This window comes from Protomyctophum bolini (genome assembly GCF_963924005.1).
Source record: "Protomyctophum bolini genome assembly, chromosome: 9".
Taxonomy (NCBI): Eukaryota; Metazoa; Chordata; class Actinopteri; order Myctophiformes; family Myctophidae; genus Protomyctophum; species Protomyctophum bolini.
The window spans coordinates 3100060-3125787 of record NC_137870.1 but is presented as its reverse complement, the minus strand read 5'-3'; the positions used below and the strand labels follow the sequence as shown (position 1 = coordinate 3125787).

General features: G+C 43.7%; 1 protein-coding gene across 4 annotated transcripts in view; it reads right to left on the bottom strand.

Annotated features, from left to right (window-relative positions):
* The window catches only part of ksr1b (kinase suppressor of ras 1b), a 64946-nt gene that overhangs the window by 28817 nt on the left and 10401 nt on the right, over nt 1-25728 (bottom strand). For 2 of the 4 annotated variants that reach the window (XM_080771793.1, XM_080771794.1), the window contains exon 2: nt 23817-23957. In XM_080771793.1, the coding sequence (XP_080627919.1) occupies nt 23817-23957 (141 nt within the window). Of the gene's footprint in view, nt 1-4553; nt 4690-10330; nt 10562-23816; nt 23958-25728 lie in introns of those variants that run through there. The other 2 variants (XM_080771796.1, XM_080771795.1) reach the window with 2 other exon arrangements.

Sequence of the window (25728 nt, the reverse complement as noted above, 5' to 3'; positions counted from 1 at the left end):
TTATTCGCACATGAAATGTATCCTGTCTTGGTACCATATTCGTGTTGATATCTTTCAAGGCGATAGCAGTTGACACCTGTATTCAATTGCACTTGATTGTATCTCATATATAAACACCTCACTTCCTGTTGTCTTGTCACAACGCTGAGGAAGGCCCACTAAGCCGAGACGCGTTCGCTGTTTGCTCGTCAGAGGTAAATAAATCACGTGAAAAGGACATGTATTGAGTCCTGGCATTTCCTTATTTCTCTCATTACATGTATCATCGAGCCTTGCACCTATACGTTTTTGAGTGGTGCAACCACTCCAAGGAACAGCAATGTCTGTGTTCCTGTGTTAACCTATGTGTGTGGCTATGTGTGTGGCTATGAGTACCAGTAGGGGCAAAAGTGGCGCTGTTGTGCCAGAAACAGAGAGATAGTGTTGCACTGTTGCCTATAGTGCTAATTACAGAGAGAGAGAGAGAGAGAGAGGCAGGGGGAGAGGGGAGTTGCACCACTCAGTTCATACAGGTGTGATTTTTTCTTTACCGTTGAGTGTTGCGGGTTGTCTGCTTCGGCAGTCTTTTTCTCAACATTCTACGGGCAAACACAGACAAAGACTTTAGGATCACACCATCCTTTTTGACATGTGGGTCCTTTACTTTGATGTTTTTTACAACAATATTCATTATTCATAAATAATTGGTCTAAAAAGCACACTTCATTGTGCCATACCAAAGACATATTAATGTCTTTAGTTTGCTAAACTTAACCTGAAGCAAAAAAAATTACAACTTTATCGAATATCACATTATTGTCTAACATCGTGCAGCCTTAATCAAGGTGATGTCTTTACTTGTACTGTTAACGACCTACGGTTCAAGAGGTATTGGATAAAATGTGGATCGTGGACCATTCATAGCATCACCATGAGGACAATTTAAAACATTCAGGGTGGAGTTTCTTCCGGGAGTGTCCGTGCAATCGGACCAGCGGTCCTGAGCTGTTCACAGACAGACAGACAGACAGACAGACACACAGACAGACAGACAGACAGACAGACAGACAGACAGACAGACAGACAGACAGACAGACAGACAGACAGACAGACAGACAAGACTCACAGGAGCGAAAACATCATCGTTTTGCCAGTTGACCGATCAGCACCAACCAACAGGAGGTACTGCCACTATTGTCTCATAATTGATACTTTTTTAAATTGTAAAATGTAATTTATAATGGAAGAAGTCAATGTGACTCGAATCCTACATCCATATTGGAGCCTTGTAAATTCAGAGCTCCATGTTAAATCAGACTTATGTAACCATCATGAATAGGCCGATAGATCTCAATAATACAAAATTATATCTAATTTGCGAACGCAGTGAGCACTAACTATGAGACCTAGCAGATCATGTCTGTCTGTCTGTCTGTCTGTCTGTCTGTGTGTGTGTCTGTCCCGCTGTTACGTCACCATGACTCAGCCATAACCATATAAGGAGTCAGTCCCCAAAGCAGCTATACGTCCAAAACCCAAATATGTACGAGCTGCGTTCGCTTCCTCGCGTTTGCGCGTCTTACTTGTCTATATATATACTGTATATCATACATTTTAACCAAATGGACACGCAACTATTATTGAGGAATTATCTCATAAGAAGCAGTGAGGGGGCACGGTGGCGCAGTCAGATAAGCTAGAAGGTCCTGGGTTAAATCTGTGGGGGCTGGGGGCGTGTTGCCGTCCTCTGCGTCATCAGTGCCCATATACCCTATAGGTGGGGTTGGCGAAAGGGCCTCTCTGTGTGGAGTTTGCATGTTCTCCCCGTGTCCCCTAGGGTAGATACCCTCACATGTTCTCCCCGTGTCCCCTAGGGCAGGAGTCTACAACCTTTTCTAAATTAAGTGCCATGTTTTTATTTTCTAGATCGTCAGCGTGCCAGATATCAACATTAATTAATAATGACAACCTATTTTGCTTGACCACAAATATAAAGTTTTTCCTTCTTTTTAAATATTTTCTTTCACGTTGTTATAATGATCATTATACTCAGGGCAATAACAGTTCAGTTTTACTGAATGTAGAATGCAGGATGAAATGTACACACAAATGTGAGGGATTTGACTCATTTAAAACCAAAAATACTCTCTCACACACTTGCCAGTGTGCCAGTGATCACCCTCCTTTGTGCCAATGTTGGCACTGGTGCCTATAAGGTTGCCTACCCCTGCCCTAAGGGTAGGTATAGTAGGTACTAGGTACCCTCACAAAAAAACAATCCTATAGTCTCTAGAATGACTGCCTCCCCCCTGGCTAGCCGGTGCTTCCTGCTCCGTTGTGTTGCCGTGGCGTGGTTGGCACTTTGGAATATTATGTTTGAATATGACAATATGACTACACCGTTTTAACCCATTTAGGCCTGACGTCGAAAAGTCTTCTGAAAAGAATATATATATTCAAAGATGTGTGTGTGCCGCATTTTCACGATTTTTCAAAAAAATAGCAGATCTACAAGCTCATAGTGCGCCACCGAGTGGCGCGCTATGAGCTTGTACATCTGCTATTTTTCAATAGCTAAAATACAACATAATGCTTAAGTTAAAACACCAAAAGTGGATTTTCAAGACCAGCAACTCAGCAGTCAGCGCGTACGTGGCTCTTAAAACACGGCGGTGAAACCTGAAACACGATTGTTTAATCCCGGCATTAAAACTGTTTTAATATGTTAGTTTTTTATTGCTATATATTATATTGCATACGATCTATGTGAGCAACCAACAACAACACATGATATTTCCTTCTGTGTCCAACATAATAGTACAACATGGTCAATAAAAGTGACAATCGTGGATATTTCAGTCAACTGACACAAGTTAGTGCCAAATTACAAGATAATGTGAATCAAGTAAGTGGGAACTGATTACAGCTGCTCACACATCTGTACAGTATGTTAGCACACACACACACACACACACACACACACACACACACACACACACACACACACACAGCTGAGGATACAGAGCACGAGCTGGAGTGGGTGTGCAGTCATATGTGTATGACTGTATGTATACTGTCTGTCTGACAGACAGACAGACAGACAGACAGACAGACAGACAGACTGCTATGTGTTCCAAAAAGCTTTACAGTGTACACCAACCTACCCCCGCCTACTCCTATACTATGTGAATAGTTATACAGGTATAACTATTCCAAACAGCAAATTAACACTTTTGTGGCTTAATTAACACTTGTGTGGCTTTGGAAGTGTGACATATAGGCTCAATTTACACAACACATTTATTCCCTTTAAATCGTACGTACATTTCTTTGTTTCTATATTGTTTTTACCTGACACACACTTGCTTTGGAACATGTAGGATTTCTCATGCCAATAAAGCTCATTTGCATGATTGAACCGAATTGAATTGAGAGAGCCAGCGAGAGGGAGAGTGGGTGGGAGTGAGCGAGAGAGAGAGAGAGCGAGCGAGAGGGAGAGTGGGTGGGAGTGAGAGAGAGAGAGAGAGAGAGAGAGAGAGAGAGCGAGAGCGAGAGCGCGAAAGAAAGTAATGAGTGAAAGGGAGATGGACTTCAAACTTGCTGAGTGTTGCCACATAGCGATACCGGGGCAGTGTCTGAGCATGCCTCTGCTGTTTAGAGGTGACGTAAACTACCGAATGATAACAGCTCCTACCTGACTCACAACACCACAGAGAGAGAGAGCTGCCTGACAGCAGCATAGGAGTCAAGGGAGAGAGAGGAAACATGAAGCACAGAGAGCGTCAAAAACATTTCAACTTTAGTTTTTGTTAAAGTCCAACTTTGTAAAGAAATTACTAGGTTCATAGTTACACACACACTAGTAAATGTGACGTACTTGTGCCTTACTCATGTCCCGCGTGCAGGCGCACACGCAAGGGCACACACACACACACACACACACACACACACACACACACGCAGATCTCTCAGTAAACAATGAAACACACAAACTTAATTAGAAGGCTTGCGGATACACCAACAGGCACGTTGGTGACAAGAGCCATGGAAATATTGTCTCCAACTAAATGGAGGGCGCGCGCGCGCACAGACACACACACACACACACACACACACACACACACACACACACCGTGGAGAGTATATGAGCTGCATGTGCATGCACTCATATACACACATAATATGACAGCCACCTCGACACTATTCACAAGTATGCCACTTCCCTATGAACTGGGTTTGTCCCTACAGCCACTACTGTATGTACAATAGGAATAATACGCACACCAAAGTCCTTGTGGTGGCGCCGGTCCCGAGCAGAAGAAGCCAAATGACTAGTAGCCCCATGGGCTACTAGGTAGTGTGTGGTGTCCACCTTTATGTCTGTTGAAGACAAGTCATTTGTCCCTATACAGCCAGTAGAGTCAATGAGTTTCAACTACAGACACCTCTGTCAAGCAGACATTGGAGGGAAAAAAGGTATTTCCTGACATCTGTTCTCTTTCAGCATATAAACGTAGCTTACTTTACTGACACACATAAGAAGCAGATGGTTAACGGCTGGTTCTGGTACGTACCATGTGGTTGACAGAAGGCACCCCTATGTACCTAATGATCCTGCTGTCATATCCCAGAGAAGTTAATGGAACTTGCCAGACTCTGCAAGTGCTATACACTGCTAGTATCACACAGTCACACACAGTCACACACTCACACACACACTGGGAGAGAGCTGAGAACTCTTCCTAGCTGTGCTCTCACACACACACTCCCTATTTTCCTCCTCCCTCTCACTTGCATTTCTCCCCCTCCCTCCCTCCCTCCCTCCCTCCCTCTTTCCAAGCAAGCCTTGTCAAACAGCCAGCCAGCTATTCTGTCTTCCTGGCATGCCAACATGGTGCATCAGCAACTGGTGGCGTCCGACCGTAGGGCGCCGATTGAACCCCCCCCCCCCCCCCCCACCCAGCCACCCACCCACCCACACACACACACACACACACACACACACACACACACACCTCAACACCAACCTTTCGGTGCCGAGCAGATAATATTGGCATGGAAAGTCCTCTTCTTAAAGCCTGGTCCAACGTAACTAACGTTTGATATTGTGAAATTACCTTTTAATTAATATTGAACAGTGGAAATAAAACTGAAAGACAGCATTTGAGTAATGATGGCCCCGATAAGCACAGTAGCTGCTGTGGTGGTGTTTGCTGAAGACACTATAGTGGTGGACAGACAGACACTCAGTGTAATCAACGATGTACTCCACCCCACTCCACAAGAAATCCTCCACTTCCTCTGCACGTATGCTCTGTTTTTTGTATTTCACTGGACGTTTAAGGCAGGACATACGAGCAGCGCGATAGCAAGAGAGAGAGAGAGAGAGAGAGAGAGAGAGAGAGAGAGAGAGAGAGAGACAGGGAGAGAGACAGAGAGAAGTAAGAAAGAGGGAAGGCAGTATATCTTCCACAAGGACACAGGAAATGGGGGCTTTGCTGTGAGCCCTTGGTATTCTTTTCTTCATGCCAAGCCCCTTCCTGACCTTCCTTAAGGCTGGCTTGTTACTTGTTTAGGGTGACCCAATATTGCAGCAATGCTGATTCATTCATTACAACAATACTGAGTCACTGAAGTCCATGTATATGCTTCCATTTCCCTCATTCTATAAAAAGGTATTCTATGCACAACAGAACTGTTAATTTAATTCCACCATATCCCTGGCTAATACATACCAAACAAAGTACAATTAAGGCATTTACAGTAGCAGATATGCTCTTATCCAAATTCAGGGAGTTTAAGCAGCAGAGTAAATGAACTCCAGCTAGTGGCAGTCAACAAACAAGGTAAATAGTCACATAAGCAGAGAGAGAGAACAATAACCTAGTTAACCTACTGTATAGTGCCTCAAAGAAAATTAGGATACCAAGTAAACAACGAACCCAGCATAGACTAAATATTTTTGCTCATTTACTGAACCTAGACACCCACACACATCATCAAATGAATTGTTCAGCAGAGATATCAATTGTGCGATTTCATCTACCCTAGGACGTACAGTACAGTACAGTACAGTAGCTCATCCGAAACAATGGCTCCAACCAAAACAACTCTTGCAATCCAATTCATACGGATATCTGAGGACGTATAGACAGTCATATGGCAATTTTATTTTCATCAGTTCACAAAGGTTATAGTTAGTATGACTATAGACTGAGCGTCGCAGTCCCGCTCCCTTTCATGACGACGCCAGGCCCATTTGAGACCAGGAAGTTGTACATGCCCAAATGTGTGCATGTACAACTTCCTGGTCTCAACTGCGCATGTTTCTTTCCTTCCATGGAGCAACATGGCGTCCCCCGTACGGTCTTCTTCGCGTCTCTGCCTCTTTAGACAGTCCTTGGCCAGGCCAGGGGCCCAGGAAATAATTCCCAATGCATTTCTTCCCATAGACATTTTTAAAAAAGTATTTATTTAAAGACCTTTTAAGTGTCGTACAAAGCCAACTCGAAAATAATTCCAAAGAATAAAAACAACAAGAAAAAGTTGTTGTAACCTGCCGTTTTTTTCTACTTTCTAATTCTTTGTTTGGCCCAAAACATTGTGTTTACCGTCATGATTTCTCACAACTCGAGTTGGCCATGTACGAGGCTTAAAAGGTCTTTAAATAAATACTTTTTGAGGAAAATGAACGGGGAATCATTTCCTGGGCCCTGGTAGGGCCGGGCGGGACTGCGACGCTCTATTATATCCTTAAACAAGAATCTTCTTCCATTAACCACTGTAATTATTTGACCAAAGTCCTCCAGGGCTGTATGTATGCTAGGCCTCCTTTTGTTGTCAATCTACACTAAATACTGTATCTTCGAGTTGCAACGCGTTGTGTAGAGTAGACATGCCATTTTCACTGAATCTCTCACCCTGAAGATAGTCGCTTACAAGTTGATAGAAAGTAGTAAAAGGTCAACAACGCACAAAGTCATAGACCAAGTGACTTAAACACAACACAATTCACATTTATATTTCTACCCAATAAGAAAGACACTCTTTTATTTTTGCTTCATTTACAGTAAAGAGACCGATGAAGCAAAGATGGGAACAACATATCAACAAAGGTCTCCAGACAGAATCGAACCATATCCTGATCAGACACCGCTACATGTGTCCCAACAAGGACACGTCTCTCACACTCACAACTCGTTCAAGTGTCAAATGTGCACTTGAAACTTTAAGAGAGCTGTCACACGTTAACCCCACAACAGAAGAACGATGCGTCTCATTAGAGGTGATTATACCAGCGGACAGATCTACTGTACGGCCGCGATATATCCTGCCAACTCATTAGCATCACCTTTGCTTATCTCTGCTCCTTCGTACATTTTCCTAAACTGTCTAAGTCATGCAAACGCGGTGGAGACAACGCCTGTTCCCAGTTCTGCCCCAGGGGCATTCCTCATCTCTCCCTGTGTAAACAGTGACTGGGACGTACTGGGACATGCACAGGCGGTGGGCCATGCACATGCAAGTATACTCTTAGAATTATACACCAGTGTACGTAGCAATGTTGAATTAACATTGGGTAAATATTAAAGCATGTGCCTTGGATAGGTATGTTCAATGCACAGCACACTCACTCACACGCTCTCTAGGCCCTAGGAGGGTGACCATATTCTGCACACCCCCCCAAACCGAGACCCTGTGGTTTACCATGGATGAGGAGTAGGAAGCACCACGCAGAGCTGACCCTAGTATAGTCCTTTGAAAAACACGGTAAACCACAGCCTTGCATGGCGTATATTTCTTTTCTAATCTGGTTATCAAATACGGCAACATGACAGAGGCATATATATTCCAATTAATTGTTGAAATAACAATTCTTCCAATACAAGAACTATTTCTACAAGACACATAATCCCTGCGACTGCCTGCACGAACAAGTACGTTGCAACTCAAATGCATGGAATAGTGATTTGAAAAGTCATTTGTAAAACCTTGTTTGTGTTTGTAGGTTTAGTAGTAGTACCCAAACCAACTTTGTTGCTGTGGAGCTACTGGTATGCTTCTGAACCTTTCAGATTTTCCATCAATTCAATGTATGAACACATTTTTGCTGTACATAATTTCCGGCCATTTATCCTCCCAGATGCATACTGTATAGCCTACAGGAGTGGAATAGACACACAACACCTGCCCTTATACCAGATAAGTTAATAATACATTTATCCCCATTTGAATACCATCTATATAAATGCCCCGGAATCTGTGTGTGTGTGTAATATGATTGGGGTTGCGCTCTGCTGTTGCTGCACAGGAACTTATGTACACACACTGACATGTGTGATATCTGCTGTTCGTGATCTCACCTGCACAAGACACTGCTGTATATGAGTCTATGTTGCTGCTGTTTTACCTGTAGTCCGGCAGGCCGGGGTGTGGAGTGGGAAATTTTGGTATATATAGTATATTATTATTATTGGCCTAGAATATTGTCTATATATTAGGGCCGGGAATAATTGCGATTAATTTAGATTAATTAACTACAGAAAAATGAATCGCGATTAACTACAGATAAATTAATCGCACCTTTTTTTTCACCGCGGAACGTTTCTCACTGGGCGCTTTTCTATAGTACTGAAAACTGGAAATAATAAAAAGTCACCCCATCCTCCCATTTTGTGTTGCCTAGAACTGGAGGTCTGAGAAAAAACAGTAACAATATGAAGTAAGTACAGCTTTGTGATGTCACTGAGATGTACTTGTTACTGTTACTATTTTCTTTTCAGACCTCCAGTTCTAGGCAACACAGAATGGGGTGACTTTCTATTATTATTTCCACAACAGGTATATTAATGACAGTAAAATGTTGAAAATGAGTGGTATCCTGTAGTCACTATTCATTGATTCACTGGGATACCAAAAAACATTAAAAAAATGGTTTCTCGCTGTTCTCAGGTTGAATATTGATATGCGATTAAAATGCGATTAATCTAGATTAATTAACTACAAAGCCTCTGATTAATTAGATTAATGTTTTTAGTCGAGTCCCAGCTCTACTATATATACATACATTCATGAATAGCAGTCATGACAAATGTGATGAGGTCAGCACACTTTGGGCACATTTGGGCAAGTGGCTATATGGCCGTGTTTAGTGCAAAACTAATGCGTGGAATGCATTCAGAATCATGAATACCCCCTAGGCCTATAGTTTGATATGTCACATAAAGCATAATGACATTTTGAAAATCACATATAAACCCCTATAAGCAAGTGGATTAAGCCCCCTGCTCAGCAAGTGGATTCATGAATATATGAATATAGACAATATTTTAGGCCAATAAAATTTTCCAAATGGCCACTGTAAAAATTCTAACCCCAAAAGCTCTGATCAGTCCTCGTAGTGGCTGCTGCTGAGCGTGGTCCACTCAGAGGTGGTCACCAGAGATTGTCAGTAACCTTTGCAACTTGTATTCCTACTGTGTGTGTGTGTGTGTGTGTGTGTGTGTGTGTGTGTGTGTGTGTGTGTGTGTGAACCAGTAGCCAATACATTCCTGAACGGTGACTCAGATGGTGGATGGAGCTATGGCACAGAATGAGCATTGTTAACTGAACCAGGACACTCATAGGACACGCGCAGGACAAAAGAGTTCAGCTAGAGAACAAGCTAATTGAGACATGCTCAATCCAGTCCATGCAAAAATCGCCCCAATGTCTACCTAAACATGTGTGGAATGTAAACCCGATTCACCATTCCTCCCCTTAACTGTACATAGCTGAGCAGCGACTGAAATTAAATGAAGAGTTACGTGAGTGCACACCGTTAAAGGTGAACATGTGTGTGTCGGTCTCTTTTGACATGTGAATGTGTCACATGATGCAAGCATGTAGGATTAGACTTCCACAGCATGTCAAACAGGTTTCACGCGTGAATACTGACCAACGTTGACGTGCATTTAGAGAGAGATGGACACAAAGATGAGCTTACTTAACGGCTAGATTAATAGGAATAGTATAAAAGGAAGTAATATCAAACAACAACAATTGCAAAATAACGTTTTGTATGTGCAACAGAAAAGACTTCTATAGCACCTCAAGTGTGCGGACTGCATGATCCTGCACAAAAGAAAGTCCCCAATGTGGAAAGATCTTTTGTGTGTGTGTGTGTGTGTGTGTGTGTGTGTGTGTGTGTGTGTGTGTGTGTGTGTGTGTGTGTGTGTGTGTGTGTGTGTGTGTGTGTGTGTGTGTCTCTAGGATTTTAACCATTTTAGAATTGTTATTGCAGCTATACTCAGATGTAATGCTTTTGCAAAGCTCTTGAGCTACGAAATAATAATAATTAAAAAAGTGGTACCTCAGTAACCTGAACAGAGCTGCATATGCCGGTCTTCACAGGCCCGGAATGAGTCCTCCAGAGTACATGAGAACTGGTCACATTCACGGTGTCTAGCTTTCTGCCTAAAAGGTCAGTACATCTACTTGTCTATACGATTGAAGACAGAAAGAAAAAGTATGGGTCTGGGCCCAAAAATACCTTTTGAGTAATTCTGCGCAACTGAGAGCTGATGAGCGGTCCTATAGCCACTCATCTGTGTCACTAAATAGTGTCTAAGTGTGCACAGTATATTAGTACTTGCAAAGCCCTGTTGAGTCTGCCGAGTTCTGTGTGTACTCTGGCTCTGCCATGATGTGTGTGTGTGTGAGTGCATGTGCGCATCTAGATGAGAGGTGTGTGCGTGCGTGTGTGTGTGCGTGCGTGCGTGCGTGCGTGCGTGCGTGCGTGCGTGCGTGCGTGCGTGCGTGCGTGCGTGCGTGCGTGCGTGCGTGCGTGCGTGCGTGCGTGCGTGCGTGCGTGCGTGCGTGCGTGCGTGCGTGCGTGCGTGCGTGCGTGCGTGCGTGCGTGCGTGCGTGCGTGCGTGTGTGTGTGTGTGTGTGGTATGCTCGGTGGTTGGAGAGGGTGCGTATAAATAGCGTGTGAGAGCAGCAACAGAGAGAGAGATGAGGGTTGCAGAGCAGCTGACTCAACACATTCTAGCCCCTCTGAGCCAGTTTGGGTTCAGTGCTCATCCCACTGGGGAATGTGGCCAGAGAGACACTCAAAACACAAGGGCTCACCAGCCAACCGACAGACCACATGTCTGCCTACTTGCCCAAAGTCAGTGGGTTTGGATGCCAAATGTGGGTCAGGAAAAGTCCTGTGACAGGGTCACAGATCAAAGAACGGATTTGACAGAAACGGTTGATTTCTTGAATACAGGAGGCGCTGAAACCTGCACGGTTAACGCAACCGTTCAGTATTCAGCTCCCAGTGAAAACCCAGTTGAGAATGGCTGTGCCGTCCTTGGTACAATCTCCGCTATATACCCAACCAGCGACATCTTGCATAACGTGTCCTTGAACTGTGGTTATGTTGCCCATGTGACAGTCAGACATATTGAATCAGACATAGTGGTTCCCCACAGAGGTAAACAGCCACTAAATACTCTCTCTGACGCTCATCAGATTTGACCATCTCCTGTCATCCCATCATCAGCGTCAACATGTACTGCTCTTTTTATCTCAGTACAATGTCCAATGCAACAGAGACTCCCCAATTCCCCAACCTCTACCTCAGTAGAAGTAGCTCTCTTTCCATATTTGAATTACATTTATTGGTTTAGAGAAATGTAAAGTGATCTCATCCACTTCTCTACCCGATACTGTTCACACTGCTCTCCATATTTAAGTCACTTTAATCCTCTCTTCTCTGCACACTCCTGTCTGTATTTAATCCATCATGTTATTTAAATCCTCTGTTTGTTAAGTGATTTCCCCACAACCAGTTGGACTGGGTGTGCGACAGCAGGGCATATACAGTAGGCACGCCATACTGAATTATTGATTGAATACTTTATTAATTAAAACACTTTGACTTCTATTTACGAGTTGTGTCAAGGAAATGTGGAATGCGTGTACATTTTAAGGACATCATAAACCAAGCCATGAGAAGCTGTTTTCTGTGACCTGTGACATGTGTGGTCTGGAGGGGTCTTCTGATGTCATGTGTTAAGACCCACCTACCCCTGGGGGGGGTAATAATGTATTTAAGCTGAAGCCTGACTGAGATGTGTTGAGTCAGTACGCGGTGTTCCATTGTAACGTTTCACTACTGTCTCCGTATTCGAATACAATTTATTCCAATACTCTCAGAATTGTGTCTGTCTCATTATTATTGTCTCAACTGTGTTATAAGTGCTCACCGACAGATTTATTTAACAGTTGCTCGAGTTCATTCATCGTAGAACACTTTCCCTGCGATTCGCGAGTTGCCCGAGTTATGTTTTCATTGTTCAATCCACGTTTTTATTTTTTAAAGTCATACGGGCAGATCCACCGGACGCGATGAGACGCGTTTTGATGACGCCGTCACAAAAAGGACCATCACTCCGGCGTGCAAAGGGTTATGAGAAATTGTGTCCCCATTGTTTGCAATGGGAAAACCTGCCTAGCAGCGCGCGGCTCCCCTGTCCGGTCTGTTGTTGTGGTCGGCACTTTGGAATATTTTTCAACACTACAACAACAAGCGATTACACCGTTTTAAAAGTGGATTTTCACGACAAGCAACTCGGCGATCTGTGCACAGGGCTGTTCAAAAGGTCACTTAGTTTAAAACATAGACAGTCTAGCCTGAAAGACGGCCGTAAATTGTCGGCATTCAAGCTGTTGACACTTTGCATGGACAAGCAAAGAGAGTCTGCTAAAAGGATGAACGCCAGAAAGCCTTTTGGCTTTGTTTCCATTGGGGTTCTTCTCATGTACTCCACTCATCGAAAACATTATAATGGCAGACAAATATACACAATACTATGCAAAAAAGCATGACCAGGGGTTCCCGTTCAGAATGGGTTAACATACAGTATAAATAGCAGTCTGGAGTCATTTACAGCAGAGGTTCCCAACCACCGGTACACAGACCGGTGCCGGTACACAGACCGGTGCCGGTACACAGACCGGTGCCGGTACACAGACCGGTGCCGGTACACAGACCGGTGCCGGTACACAGACCGGTGCCGGTACACAGACCGGTGCCAGTCCGCGGGACCAAGTTTTCCCGGGCCTGAACCTTGCATCACCGAAATCTTCCAAACAGGGCCAAGCAAAACAAAGTTGAACCAAAGCATGACAATGCGACGACAGTAGGCTACTATAAACGGCTCAGAAGTCAGAACACAAGTTGGCATACCCTTTTCAGATCACCCTATATCCTTGTTGACATAATGCTTATTTGATATGATATCACATTATGTAGTGATATAATTAATAATGTAAAATGGGCCTGGGCCATGGCTCAGCGGTCCAGGCACCTTGGCTGGTAATCCAGTCTGGCAGTGTGCCGCGGGTTCGACTCCCGATCCCGACGGCCTTTACTGTATGTCTTCCCCCCCCCCATTTCCTGTCAGCCTACTGTCTGTCCCTCCATAAAAAATCACACACGTGTGAACTGAGTGGTGCAATTCCCCCCCCCCCCTCTCTCTCTCTCTCTCTCTCTCTCTCTCATTAGAGACACAGCACTACCCCTCTCTCTGTTTCTGGCGCCCCCTACTGCTATTAATAAGTCACATACTCGTGCTCATTCAGGTACACAAACAGGTACATACACGGACATTGCTGGTTGTAGGAGTGGTTGCACCACTCAAAAATATATAAAATAAAGGCGAAAGCCACAAAGAAAAACATTACAAAAAACCAATGTAAAATGGCATTGACTGCCAGTCAACTGCTGTGTTTTGATGCACGAATATACCACGCAATAAGACAACCGCTCCTCAAAGTATGAGAACGGGATTGGAGGATGAAATGTGTGGGTGGAATGGAATGCGTCCGCAGATATTGCACGCTGTGATTGGCTGGAAGGTGTGTTCATTCTGAGCATCGCATAACGGGGGTGTGACACATGAGCCAATAGTTGCAGAGAGACGGAGGGGGGAGAGAGGGGGAGGGGGGGAGAGAGGAATATAAGGGGGGGCAACTCACATGCTCTGGAAGTCTGGATATGTCATATCCCTGAACTGTATGTGCTGGTGATATTAAACTGAAAATAGTAGCTCTACAAGCCCACAACGTGCCGCGCTGCGACGCGTTGTGAGCTTGTAGATCAGCTATTTTCAGCAAGTGAAAAAAACAGTCATCAAGGCCCGCCAAAACACATTTTAGTCGACTAAATCAACTGTAGATTTAGTCGACTAAAATGTTATGATACACTAAAACATTCCAGGTGACTAAAAACTGAAACTAAATTAAAACTATTCAAGAGACTATATTAAAGCTAAAAATAATCTAAATTTGCTGCCAAAAACAACAGTGTTGCCTACATTGACAACACCCCCTATGTTTGGACCATTTTCCACTGGTCATGGGCAGAACAAGCGGTCCCTACGATAACACCAAAACAAAAGCTCAGATATGCCCTTTCTGTTGCCTGTACAAGACCTGACAAAATACTGACGGAAGATGTTCCTAGCTGCTCTCTGCCAGTGCCAACTAACTACAGAGTCGGAGACTGAGTACACGGAGCTTTACAAGCCTATTTGGGGGATTCCAGCTTTGATGTTAATAATTGCCCTGAAGCTGCAGTGTAAACAAAACTAGTTCCTACTATAGATTTAGCTGTAAATAGTTGTAGAGAGCCATAACAGCTCTAGCCGTTAAAAGGGACACTTCACCCTTTTTGCAACCAGATCTTATTTAAAGAGGGAGTGCCACAATATTTGTATTTTTTCCAGTTTTTCATGTGTCTATGAGGTGACAGTAGTACTTAATTAGACACCCTGGAGTCGTTTTTATGTGCAATGGTGTATTAACTTTGTATTTAGGGTTTCTTCCTGGAGGCTTTTTGATTGATTGATTGAAATCTTTATTAACAGTTTGCAGAATTACAGTACATTTCAAGCACAAACTCAATACAAAGACTGTTAACTGTGAGTGGACGACCCAATTAAGCCTTACACTTGTTTACAACAGGGTCCACATTGTTCAATTCATCAAAACATTTAGAGACAAACAAATAGACACTTCTATGTAGTTAAAGAACAGAACAGGAATTCATCATATAGGAAGCGAAAAGGGAAAAAAAAATATATATACAGTGAGGGGAACAGGGGGATAAAAGAAAAGAAAACGAAAGACAGAGTGTAGGGCGCCTGCACACAACACCATGCGTTGATGCCATGTGTGCATATGTGCAGGCACCCAACACCACGTCCATACAAAAACATAGTACAATCCATAGTACAAAGACAGAGTGTAGGGCGCCTGCACACAACACCATGCGTTGATGCCATGTGTGCATATGTGCAGGCACCCAACACCACGTCCATACAAAAACATAGTACAATCCAGATACAAATTCAGCTTTTACAGAGGCCAGTTTCGAATTGCAGCCATCCGTAGGTGCCCTTTGAGAGCAGTTTTGAAGGAGCCAAGGGATTCACATGTCTTAATGACTGTTGGTAGGGCGTTCCACATTTTGGTCGCATAGGAGCGAAAAGAATTTAGTCCCTTGTTTGTGCCGAATCTGGGTTGTACATGGTTTGTTGCACTCCCTCTGGTGTTGTGGGTGTGGACTTCGTTTACATTAAGGAAGTATTTAGACAGGTACATGGGTATCTTGGTGGTGTATCTAATCTTGTGGACCAGACCCATTGCAAGATGCTGTACTCTGTCGTCGACCCTAAGCCATCCCAGCCTGTCAAAGTGGGCAGGGGTGAGGTGGGTTCGGGGGGTGAGGCCAAGTAGGAGCCTGACCAGTTTGTTTTGGGAGGTCTGGAGCCTTGTTTTAAGGGCCTTTGAGGTGCTGTGGTACCAGGAGGTGGATGCATAGTCAAAGAAACCTTGTACAAGGGCTCCTGTTAAGGTCTTCAAGGTGTTTTTGTCGACCAGTGAGGAGATCCTGTAGAGGAATCTTGTTCTTTGATTGACTTTTTTGATTACGTTGGTGGCCATCTTATCACCGGAAAGATTGGCCTCCAGGATGGAACCTAGGTAGGTAATTTGATCCTTCCGTGTGATAATATCATCACCAACTCTAACCAAGAAGCCATCTGCCTTTTTGAGATTACTATTTGATCCGAAGAGAATGGATTCAGTTTTTCCCAGGTGTAAGGATAGTTTGTTATCAGCGAGCCAGGTGCAGATTCTACCGAGTTCAGAGCTGAGGGTCTTTTCAACCTGCAGTTTGTTCCTGTCCGAGACCAGCAGTGCTGAGTCGTCTGCGAACAGGAACAAGTTGCAGTCACAAGCTGAAGTCATGTCGTTTACATATATTAGGAACAGTAAAGGCCCTAGTATGCTTCCTTGTGGGACGCCACAGCTCACTGGGAGGGGGGGGGACAGTGTTCCGTTCACTTCCACCATCTGTTCTCTCCCCTCCAGGTAGGATTGCATCCAGCTCACTGATGTGCTATCAAAACCAATAGCTTTAAGCTTGTTAACCAGTATGGAGTGGTTCACGGTGTCAAAAGCCTTTTGGAGGTCCAGCATGACCATGCCGCAGTATTTTCCAGCATCCACCTCGTGTTTGATGTGGTCGCTCAAATAGAGAAGGCATGTGTCAGTGGAGTGGGATGTTCTGAAACCAGATTGGAACTCGTACAACAATTTATTAGTGGCAAGATACTTTTCAACCTGTTCATAGACTATTTTTTCCATCACTTTCGAGATGGAGCTTAGAATAGAAATAGGGCGGTAGTTGCCGGGTTCTAATTTGCTCCCTTTTTTGTACAGGGGGGTTACTTTGGCCAGTTTAAAATCTCTGGGGACCTGTCCTTGTTTGATGGAGAGGTTAACTATGTGGGTGATGACTGGAGCTATGGAAATGGCTGAGTCTCTGAGAAATTTGGAGGGAATATTGTCATGGCCAGTGGCCTTGTGGGGTTGGAGGGCACTCAGTTTCTTAAGTACCTCCTCAGTTGTTACCATTGTCATTTTAAAATCATCTTTACAAACACCTAGGTTTTTGTAGAAGCCTTTGATGTGCTCTACACCAAAACGCCCAGAGTGGGAGGGCAGTTTGTTAACCAGCATTGTTGCAATGTTTGTAAAGAAGATGTTCAAGTGATTGGCTACATCAACCTTGTCAGTGATGAGGGTGTTATTTGATTTGATGTTTATGTTAGTAAACCTGGTTTTAAGTTTCTGACCACAGCCTAGTTGGTTGTTTAGTAGCTTCCAGAGCTCCCGAGGATTGTTTTTGATTTCCTCGGCTTTATCATTGATAAAGTTACTTTTGGCTGATTTGGTCATGGCAATTACACCGTTTCTTAGCTTGTTACATTGGGTTTTAAGGATGCACAGTTTGGTTTGGAGATCACTGTCGAAGCGCTTAGCTAGCTTGGACTTGCATTTAAGAAGTTCAGAGCATTTGTTGTCTCTGGCTTTCATTGCAGTCAGTATGTCCGAATTCATCCATGGCTCCGAGCGGGTTTTGACCCTGATGGTTCTCAGAGGAGCCATGTTGTTTAGTACTGTTGTAAATTTGGTTTTAAAGCCAAGCCATGCTTCTTCGACTAGTGAGCTCCTGAGCACATCGGACCAATCCAGTCTCTCCAGTTCTAGGTTAAAGGCCTCACTAGAGTAGGTTTTGAGGTCCCTAGATATGACTGTTTTGTGACAGTCAAATTTTAGTTTCTGTATTTTGCGGGTACAGAAAATCATAAAATGATCACTGAGCCCACATACAATAACCCCTTTCTTGGAGATTCTGGATTTGTCCGAGGTCAGAATGAGATCAATGACAGTTTGAGTAGAATCACACACTCTTGTGGGTTGGGTAATTAGCTGGCTGAAACCATGCAGATCACAGAGCCGACTAAACGATTTAAACACAGGCACTTCCTTACGATGCATGTCCGTATTCCAGTCGCCAATCAGGATTTTCTCTACAGATTCCTCCCCAGCTAAGCACCCCTCAAGAATATCATAGAACCCGTGCTGATCAGGCGGTCTATAGACGGTGCCAACTAGTACTGATTTAGCATTTTTGAAAATTAATTCAACCCACACAGTTTCAATTTCATCATGCTGTAATTCAGTACGAGTAACATATTCAGTGTCTTTGTGAATATACATGCACACGCCACCACCATGCCTGTTTCTGTCGTTCCTAATGACAGTATAGTTTTCTATTTCTATCTCTGGGTCCTTAGTGGACTCGTCAAGCTTAGTTTCAGAAAAACACAGGATGTTTGCCTTACCGTTTTGAAATAGATGTCTGATCTCTGCCAGTTTGCGACTGAGGCTATTCACATTCAAATGAAACAGATGAAGGCCGTTGGTTTCGACGATTGTGTTAATTTCGTCGGTGTTGAAATAGTCTGAGGTGTGAATGTGGATGGGCGGTGGAATTTCCGTGGCTGAGGTGTGAGTGGGGAGGGGCGGTGGAATGTCAATGCCATTGTCCTCAGTAGTCCTGGATTGACTGTGCATGTCAGGACATGTCCTGCACATGTCAATGCCATTGTCCTCAGTAGTCCTGGATTGACTGGGGGTGTGGGGGAGGGGGGGGTGTTCCTCGGTTTCGATCACAGCCGGGTTGGTTTCAGCAAACATAACGCCCGCGGTGAAATAAGGGGGTCCGCTGGCGTTGGTTGTATGCTGTGGGGGAGAGGCTGGAGAGCGTTCCCAGGCTGATCTTGGAGTTGCGTCCGTGGTCAAGTCCATGGAGGCGGCGCTCTGGAAGCCGTGGCGCGTTGCGATGGAAACGGCTGTGGCTTGCGGAAGTACCTCTTGCTGTAGGAGCAGTCTCACTTGTGAGACCGCTTGTGATCGTGTAACCGGTCCAGGATTGAAATGAATGTCTCCCGATAGCAACAGGCATAAAATAATCACAGTTCTGCGATCCATTTTGCCAGTCGGGGGCTTGTACTTGCGATTCGGGTTCGCTGTTAACAGGCCATGAATCGCCGCCGACCCAAAAGAAATGTGTTTGCATTCCAAACCATTTAGGAGGAAATAGTCGCTGTGAAACTCAAACTCCTCTGCTTCGTTTCCGTATCGTTCCATCTCTTCTTGGTGTAAACTCCATGTTGAATTAAAGCATGCGTCCGTAATCCATAGGCTGAACCCTTGACAGTCAAACGGGCCAATGAAATAAACAGTAATATAGTGACATCACACTATCAGCCCCTCCCCTAAAACCAGGCATACTTAATGAACTGGTGGGCGTGCCCACAGAAAAAAGTATACCTCCTTCTATAATAAGACCTGATGATCATGTTTTAGGGTGGAAAAAAATCACGGCACTCCATCTTTAAATTATGTTTTGGAGACAAGAAACACTTTCCTGGGGGTTTTTATGTGTTTTTAGATATTTCACTATTTCAAAGTATCTATACATACACACGGCGTTGTGTCATCAGGGGCGTCAATATAGCTGGGGTAAAGTTCAGAGTTCTCCCAACCGGAAAATAAACAGTGGGTTGTCAGGTTTTCAAACGCAGATGCTTTAAAATACTACTAATTTAAAAGTAGGCGTCATGGCTTGCCAGATCACAGGCACAGAACCGTGTCGCCACTCGACAAGGAACGCTACTTTAGAAAATGAAACGAGCCTAGAGTCCGACTGGAATGTTTTCCTTGAATGCTGGACATGATCCAACACAACACAATGGCCTGATATATTTGCATGGTTAGAGACACTTTTCTATAGATATGATCACATTCATCAATCGATGTACTTATGTTTATAGAACAACGTTTTAGTGAATTCCAAGTAGGCTACCGACACCATTCGTTTGGAAGTGGGGTATTATTATGCATGAGTTTATACACAAGCCAAATGAAAGCCAAACGAAACCATAGCGATTTCAAAAGTACAGAAAATACAGTTTAAAGCATGCGGCTTAATGGCAATGAATACGAGCTAAAGCAGTGTGTAAATCCTGCATGATATTAAATAGTGAACGCTAATGGCTCTGTGCCAAGTCCCAACTGTGTCTAAAGTACATGAACTACAATGTGTTCTATGAACATTTTTGATGACTTGATGGCTGTTGGTTTTTGACGTTACGTTTAAGTTTAATTGATCATATCTATAGAGTGTCTCTACTGCCTCGGTAACACAATGTTTTGTAACATGGAGGGAGAGGGAGATCACATGGAGACTAGGAAAACAGATCTCCGATGTCGGTGGCGCTTGCTTCAGTTGCTTGTGCAACTTGACGCATGCAATAATAAAGTATAAAGAGATAAGAATATAATCTGACTCTTTACGCACACATAGTTCAGATTACAACTATAAAGTTGCTCACCCCAGGAGGGCCATGGATGTTACAATTCTGCTAGGGCGGGTACAAGTACCGGTATCTTCCGTATTGTTCAATAAAAAAGCTAAGTTTAATCAGTTTATTTATGGCCATGTGCTTTCAACTATGCGCCCCCATCGGTTGGTGCATGCGGATACATTATAACTCTGATAAAATGGCCACCGATAAAACGCTTTTTATTGAACAATGCGGAAGATACGGGAACTTCTACCCACATCCGTTCGTGAGCTTGTAGATCGGCTACTAACACATTTCAGTCGACTAAATCAACTGTAGATTTAGTCGACTAAAATCTTATGACATTTAGTTGACTAAAACTAGACTATCACACAAATACATTCCAGGTGACTAAAATGTGACAAAAAACTACAGTAAGTGAAAACTATTCAAGAGACTATGATGACTAAAACTAAAACAGAAACGTGCTGCCAAAAACAACACTGCTCCGCTGCTCCTGAAGCAGAAGCCGCTTTGGGGTGGGGGGGGGAGGCCCGCCCAGCCGGGCGCCATCATGTTTTGGCCAGCACGATTGCCCCCATAGCTGCCACTCAAAGTGGTTACTAATACTGGCCAATCACAGCACGTCCTTTACTCAGGTATAGTATTGACTCGCAGAACATGTCTAAAATACCAAAATGATCAGGCTGTGAGTACAAAGAGAAGCGGACATTGAACACTTGAAAAACAGAGGGGTTCATTTTTAAAGTATGTGTGAGACCGGGAGGATGAGAAGGAGACCGCTGGTCCGTCACAGTGACTTTGTCTCCTCCACAACAACATGTTGCACAGCGAGAAGGATGCATGGTTACTGATCTGATCACCATCCTGTCCCTCACAATCTCTGCCTGCTTTATTATTTGCTCTGGTTTTATTTTCCATGGCCTTTGTGTGTTATTATTGACACCAATACAATGTGGTAGCGAGAGTAGAGACTGAACTGAAATAGTTTTTAATTTCGTTTGAGGCTGGACTGATTAATATATCTTAAATACATGGAGGACTCAGTGCTTCCAGTTCCGGGTTACAGTGTTGTTGTTGTTGTTCTCACTACAGAGTGTCTGTATTGTATTTATGTGGAAAGATTAGTAAACTCCTCTACGCAACTGGGGTTTCCTGTCTCGTTGTTTCCTACTCCACACTATCATGGTATATGGACATTATTATTGCTGGTTCGTTTCGTGTCCCGCTCTGTGAAAAGAAAATTGTCGCTATAAGGGCGGATCCGTGGGATGTGCGGCCTAGGGCGCCGGTTCCCCTAAGCGCCGCCGCCCGCTGCTGGCAACACAACAAACTACAACAAACAGAAGCTGCTCAGTATAATGGTGGAAAGGCTCTCAGCAGTTGTCATCACTGCTGGACTGTCTGGAAGGATGGTAGTTCGGGAACCGCATGAGGAACCTGAACATGCTCCTACTCCATTTGAATTTAAGAGCTGCGACGTTGAGGAAAACAAAGATGAACCGTGATGGTTCAAACAAGTGACTGTTACACACTGCTATAACGTTGAGGAGTGCAAAACATGGAGGAGGATCACGGCGGGGATGATTTTCTTGTGGATTGCATTCACATTCAGCATTGTGCAATATACCGGTCACGCCACCACCACCACAAAAAAAGTTCCTGGAACTTGCGTTCAGTGATCTGTTCAAGAGCTGCGACAAAATATAGTTACAGGAACTAACAGCCTCCGGCTGGCCACCCCGAAGATGACCTCCTGCAAAAAGCCTCCTTGAGTGAGGAGGAAGTTGATTCTACTTCTACCCAGCCTTCATCCAAAAGTGTCTGCTCTGCTTTCTGTGTGGAAACACCCGACATATGGAGCAACATTCCGCCGTCTACCTCACCATTACGACACGCAGCAGCATTTCACAGATATCAGTTGACACACAGCAGTGTGTTGTTTTCGTCGACTAAAACTAAGACGAAAAATGTTCGTCGACTACCTATTTTCACTGACAAAAACAAATGGAAACTAAATGAAAACTAAGCTACGATGACTAAAACTAAGACTAAATATACTGACAATTTCGTCGACAAATAAAAACTAGACTAAAATGTTAGGAAGGGACTAGTGGACAAGAGATCCACAGTAAGTAATTTTACTCTTGGTTGCATGCTGAAAATAGCCACTCATTACGACGGCATCAAGACCCGCCAAAATACATTTTAGTCGACTAAATAACTGTAGATTTAGTCAACTAAAATCTTATGACATTTAGTCGACTAAAACTAGACTAACACTAAGACATTCCTAGGTGACTAAAATGTGACTAAAACTAAATGAAGTTTCAGTCTAAAGACTATGACTAGACTAAAACCGAATGCTGCCAAACACAACACTGACACACAGGCCTTCAAGAACCACTACTGACAGTACCCCCAATTGGTGCATCCTGGTGTATCTTACTATCTTCAACAACAACAAGTGAGCACACACAAAAACACGGTGTGTACCTCACCAGTAGTAAGTTCATGGTTGTAAATGTAGAGTTCCAGGTTCATTTTACTGTTGAAAAGCCGCTCTTAGTTCCACGCATTATTTTACTGCCCTCATTTTCACGTCCTTACTCCTTATGCTGGAGAACTCAACAGTTCAGATTCTCTTAACCCATTCTGACCTAAGATCAGATTCATACGAGGTTTCCACTGGACACACACTGGTCTGATTAACCCATTCTGACCTGAGATCAGATTTAAAAAATGTCAGTCGACTCTTGCGCTATGAGCTTGTAGATCTGCTATTTTTCAATAGCTAAAGCATAACACGATGGTAACACCAAAATGGGTTCCCGTTTAGAATGGGTTAAGAACAAATAAACAAGGCGCTATTCTACATTAAATCACTAATGATGCCAAAGGTTCTTGACTGGAAAATTAAAGTCTTCAAACCAGTTATTCCTGATCACCTTCTCATGCAGTGCTGCATGAGAAGGTGAGAAGGAGGTATTAAGGGAGGTATAATCCATCTCAGGGAACGGATTGCACTTTGTGTTCAATTATTCCATTATACGCTCAATTACCTCCCTTTGCTTCTGACAGACAGTAGGGCATGTTGCAATAAGGCCCGTTGCAAAGTACATCATTAATATTATTATTAATATTATGATGGGGTTTTTTTACATACCATTTGTTTTATGGCAAATACAAGACACAAAACAACACTACGAGACATCAAATGACAGAAAAGTATAAGCTTATAAGCAGGCAATAATATGAGTCCAAAAGTGAAAGATGCACGGTTGCACCATAGCAGCTAGATAGTTGAGAACATATAAGACTCAACTAATGTCAAGCACCGGCAGGAATGGTATCCCCCCCAATATTATTAATACTTATCTATACAGCGTGTGGTACCTCCATATGATATGGTTGTTGATTGTGTGAAGTCACATAAAGCAGACAGACAGACAGACAGACAGACACAGACACAGACACAGACACAGACACAGACAGACAGACAGACAGACAGACACAGACACAGACACAGACAGACAGACAGACAGACAGACAGACAGACAGACAGACAGACAGGACACCGACCTGTATGAGTTGTGGCTTGAAGTTGTTTGTGCGGAGCCAGTCAGTCAGTCGAGGGTAGTCACCCAGGGCTTCGGTCCTTTCCCTTTCTGGGATCCTGTGTTTACACTGAAGCTGCTTACAGATGTACGTAGTCAGTTTCTCCTATAGGGGGAGACATAACACATGTACGCACGCACAGGCACAGACACAGACACAGACACAGACACAGACACAGACACACACACACACACACACACACACACACACACACACACACACACGATAAGCTGATCCGACTGTCATAAGGTAGTAAATAAATTATACAACTTCTAGTATGTACTATATCACGTAGAACCAAATTACACATCAGAAATTAATGCAGCCATTATATTGTTATTTTACTGATGTGGTATTTGTTCTGTTCCAACTCTTTGAAAATGCAAATATTTGCACTTAAGACGAATTGGACAGGACAAAATTAACACACAAGCAATCTATTTAAAGGGGGTGTAATATCATGTCATGCATGTTCGAATGCCCCCTAAAAACGAAAGAAAGCAGAAAATGAAAGAAAAAAAAATACACTAATCTTTTACTTTCTCTAACAACCTAAAACATGAACCTTGGTTGAAAAAACAAACAAAAAAAAGAGTTGAGAAGTGAGACTATATGAATGTGAGGAAATTCCCTTGAGGTTGAACTGACCACGCTGAGAAATGGAAAGACACGACAGACACAAAGGTATAGACAGAATGTGAAGTCAATAATAACGTTGTTCCTCTCAGTGAGATGCAGAACGGTTGGTCTATTCAACAGGTGCATGAACTATAAGAAATCCATAGGAACCCCCTCATCATCATCCAGTGGTAGAACGTTTTAAAAAGTAACACAGGAAAGAAAGTCTTATGAAAATGTTCTCGAACATCCAGAGAGCACATAGACATGTTCACAAATAGAACACAAATGCTTATCCCTTTGGGACCTTTCTTTCGACAAAGGCATTTCAACGTAAAAAGGTGTCGAATGACACTTCTTTCAATTGAAATGACTGTAAATCACTTCCTTGGCCTAGGGTCAGTCTGTCACAGTCAGTGCCAAGCTTGCCATTAAGGACAGGTATAATTATCGTTTGTGACAGGGGGGGCGTACCGTAGGCTGCATGCAAAGACAGCACGAACAATGCCACTCCATGTGTGGCCATCTGTGGACTAGTCTAATGTTACCCAGCCATGGGCGTTTACGAACAAATGAAAAGGCTTTTAAAACTGAGCGTCCATAACTACATTGGGGTGCACGCACGCACACACGCACACTAGTTCTGCACTAGCGTGTGCACGCACACACGCACACTAGCATGCGCGCTCACACACACACACACACACACACACACACACACACCTTGCCATTTCAGCAACAAACCATCTAAATATTCAGCTCTTGACCTATCCACAACGCAGCACAACATCTCGTCTTCTACGTCAGCACTAGACAGAGGGTCAGCCATGCAGCACTCATCTGGAGTGGGGTTTAATCAGCCCTCCCCTCACAGCTGACGAGTCTGCTCTATAAATAGCCTTCTTTACGTTCAGAGGAACACCGAAGCCTGGAGGCTTTTTCTCACGGGGGCGTCGGCCTCACCAAACCTGCCATGGCAACCCCAGAGTGCCATGGAAACCCAACCCTTGTGTAAGCCGATGGCGGATTCTGATGACATCAGCGGCTGGGCAGAATGATGGGATCATGCTATGGGGCTCATGCTGCCATGCAAACATATACTGTTATTTTTATTTATTTTTCTACGGCGTGACACCTACACATGCAGGGTTTATCAACCACTTAAATCCTGTTTAAAAATTAGTAAGGCAAGCAAATGTACAAGCTCACAAGGCGCCATGATGCCCTATGAGCTTGCTCTATTGCTGTGTTCACTCAT